Source organism: Episyrphus balteatus, chromosome 2 (genome assembly GCF_945859705.1).
Source record: "Episyrphus balteatus chromosome 2, idEpiBalt1.1, whole genome shotgun sequence".
In the NCBI taxonomy this organism is placed as follows: domain Eukaryota; kingdom Metazoa; phylum Arthropoda; class Insecta; order Diptera; family Syrphidae; genus Episyrphus; species Episyrphus balteatus.
In genome coordinates, this window is record NC_079135.1 from 93,662,489 (window position 1) to 93,666,299 (window position 3,811).

Genomic DNA, 3,811 nt, shown 5'->3' on the forward strand with positions numbered 1-3,811 from the left:
TCCATAATTCAATTAACTCAATTACTATGTTCTTAAAGTATATACTTTGATAAATATAATTTTTTGTCTTAAAGCACGTGAATACAATATACTTAATCTTTAAATTAAAATTTACATTATTAAAAACAAAAACTGATGTTTATCATATCTGCAAGCTTTAAAAATAATATTTGAATAAAAAAAATTCCACTTAATCTTTCCTTGAGTTTATAAATAAAGTTAAGTAGGCCATAAAACAAGTCTACCATTCGTGAAAAAAAAAACAAACCTGAGATTTTGAACAGTAATGAAAATGATACTACATTTACCTCCTTTAGCAAATTATTAGTCTAGATAGAGATAAATTGATAAAGATTGGTTTATGTTATACCCTCTTCAGGCATTTTAAGAAAGTCTCTCATTACAACCTCTTCCGGAAGAGTCAAAAATAGAGGAATCCAAAAGGAGATCGGAAACTTTAGTACGTTTTACCCCCCAAAACCCATTTGTTTATTTCGTATTGTTGTAATTTCTTTTGTATCCTGTGAAAAAATCGTGACCTTAACCCCTTGGTTTGTTTGCCAATGTTAAATCTAAATTATAAATGTCAAAGGTCACTGGTGGTGTATGCGTACTTTTTTTTATTTTTTTTTTTTGTGAGGAGAATAAAAAATAATGCTTCTATAATCTTTAAACTAAGAGTTAGATAGCAAAAATAAAAATTAAGTTATCCTGGGCTAACCTTGGGCAAACAAACCACGGTCTTAAACTAACGATTTTTTCATAGAAAAAAAATCACATTTTTTTCGGTTTCTGATATGAAAACAAATTTTCTGTGGTATCTTTTGGAAAAATAGTGGAATAAAGAAAAAAGAAAATAATAAAATAAAAAAAAGAAAAGAATAAAAAAAAAAAACGATCTACAGTGCATAACCAACAATTTTTCACACTGAATAAATAAAAAGTTTTTTTTTTATTTTTGAGGCAAAAAAAAAATTTCGCTATAATTTTAGAACTAAGGGTGGGCTAACGAAAGGAAATCTTGGGCTATCCTGGGCTTACCTTGGGAAATTTAACCAGGCAGGTTTGAAAACAAAATAGCAGTTGGGGGTGTTAACTTCACATAGCCCACAAAAGTCGGAAGAGGTTTTTATTAATTAGCCAAAGTTGTAAATTCCCAGTTTATAACCCACCAAAATTAGCCCAAAATGTCCCTAAACCATTAAAAAATTCTTTAGAGGACTAAATATATTGCTTTACAAGTCTATATTCAAACCCACTACGTAAGCTATTAAATCAAATTTGATCAAGAATACAACATCTTCATTTAAATATAAATTTTCTAAAATCAAAGTTTTGTTTTTCTTAAAAACCGGAAATGCTTCGCACTTTTCACATTGTTTACGGAAATAATTCAACTCACACTACATAATCTTAGCTCCACGCTTAATGCGTAAAATATATGTGAAACAATTTTCCGAATTAAGCTTACAATACCTGACAAAATGCAATAACTAAAAAGAAATAAAAAAAAAAAACTGCGCGATTATCAAAACTCAAAAGACACACGATTGTTTGCTAAAAAAAAAACTAAAGCCATGCATATGAGCTTCCGATTAATTCCCACACTAATAAAAAGAAAAGAAAATAATAATGAATTTCAAAAGAAAACGAATAAGAATTAAAGCAAAAAGAAAGAAGAAGAAAATCAGATAAGTTTTCCTGCCACTCATAACGAACCATTTGATAAAAAAAAGAGACTCTGAACAAGGTCAACCTATATTCACCTTGAATTCGAATTCAAATGATTCACTATATCACTGCGACATACACAGACACACGTTAACGGAAAACTGCAAATTGTCACATCTTTAGAATCAAATTGAAAAACGATAGATTAATATAAAAACCAACGATCACTTCTAAATGACAATCAGAAGATCAGTTTAACCTTTCCGAGAGAGTCTGTGCATTTCTCTAACTTTTATTTCGGTTCAGTTACAACGCAGTTTTTCAAGGTCAAAATGAAGCCAATGTTTGTACTGTTTGGAGCCTTGGTGTGTCTTATTCTAGTCAGCAATGTAAGGTTTAAAAAAAAAAAGATCTAAAGACTTTCCATCTTCAACTTATTTTCTAAATTTCCTTTCAGGCTTCTGCACAATGTCTTTGTGCTTCCAAAGGAATGGATTTTTGTTCCTGTGCTGCTGCCCCACCAGCTGTTCGTCCCGTACCAAAAGTCGTACCACGACTTCCTTTAGCTAAATTTCCACCAATCGGAGATAGCTGTTGGTGTGGCAAACAAGTGGTCGAGCCAGCAATACCTCCAAAACCATCGTGCAAAGTATGTGACACGTTTGAATGGCTTAGTACACTCAAAACACTTTTAACAAAAAAACTCCTTAACACTGCCATCGAAGTTAAAAAGAAGTGCATCGGGCATATGCAAACAAAGCTTGATAAAATCGAACAACTTGCTGCATTAGCTGTAGCCCCTCCACCATTACCTCCTGCAGAATTACCTTTAGCACCACTTCCAGAGCCTGCTTTGCCTCCGTCATTGCTCTTTGCTGCTCCAAAGCCTGCAATTCCATTAGCTTTGTTGCCAGCAGCTCCAGCGCCTCCACCAACACCAGCTTTACCAGCTTATTCATATTGTAGTTCATGTTTCACTTAAAGCCATCATCAATATTCAAAGCCTGTCTCAGTAAAAACTAACAAAAAACTATAGTATACTTTTAGGATTACGAATTTAAATTATTTTACGATCATTTTTGTATTGAAACCACACACATACACACACACAGAAAAACACATACAACACAACCACTAATGGTAATTATATTTTAAACGTTGCACATGAGTTGGTGAGACCGTACAAAAAAAAAACCAAAATCGTAGGTCTTACGTCTTTGTAGTACAAAAGTAAGACTAAGTTACGAATTGTTTCTTTTCTCTTACAGCCCCCTGCCCCACCCTGCAAATGCAGTTGTAGTTGTGCTCCAGCTACAGCCCCAGCTCTACCACCACGAGCTCCAACATGTTTTGATTCTTTTTTGTAAGTCTTGTCTTCGATTTATAAGCTTTGATACAAATTACTTGAACATGAATTTTGTATTTTCAGACCACCTTCAGCCCCACCAGCTGCAGCTTTGGCAGTTGCAAGACCTCCCGGTGTACCAGCAGATCCACTTAGTATCAGTATGGCATTGACAGCGCGAAAAAGTTTTGCCGTACCCGAAGCAAAGCTTAGTTATGGACCTGTAGCCGCTCCATTAAATTATATGAATGTTCGTCGAATCTACATGTCAAATATTCCCGAAGAAAAGTTATTCGGTTTGAATGGTCAAATAATTGAAGTGAAGAAGAAATTCCCAGCACCAACTAAAGCTGAACTTCTTGCCGAAGCTATAGAAGAGGCTGAAGAAGAAGCTGCTGCTGCAGTAGCAGCTCCAGCTCCATACTTGTCATACTCAGATATTGGTTATGGGCCAGCTTTAATTAAGAAACCATTATTTATGCGGTTGAGTGCACAGGCTACACCTGCATTGGGATTGGCGGTGGGGCCAAAACCACTTCTAACAGGTTGTGGATATGTTCCAGGGAAAATTTCACAAGCTCCAGAGTATCTGGAGCAGCCGTTAGCTTATGAAGCTCCATGCTTGTAGAAGGTTGATAGAAAAATTTAAGATTAGAAATATTTAAAATGAAATTAATGTGAATGGAGGGTGTCTAAATTTGTTGAAGAATACTTAAATTATTATTTTCTGATCATGGTTGTTGTTGATGTGTTTAGTTTTAAGGAAAATATTTAGTTATAATGAATTAATAAAAA

At 34.1% G+C, this 3,811-nt stretch overlaps 1 protein-coding gene across 1 annotated transcript; it reads left to right on the top strand.

Moving 5' to 3' along the window:
• The first annotated feature begins 1,988 nt into the window (after positions 1 to 1,988).
• On the top strand, positions 1,989 to 3,811 carry LOC129909573 (uncharacterized). The gene is made up of 5 exons (XM_055986647.1): positions 1,989 to 2,060; positions 2,129 to 2,642; positions 2,779 to 2,873; positions 2,940 to 3,034; positions 3,101 to 3,811. The coding sequence occupies exons 1-5, from the start codon at positions 2,004 to 2,006 to the stop codon at positions 3,642 to 3,644; spliced, it is 1,305 nt and encodes a 434-aa protein (XP_055842622.1). The 5' UTR covers positions 1,989 to 2,003; the 3' UTR covers positions 3,645 to 3,811.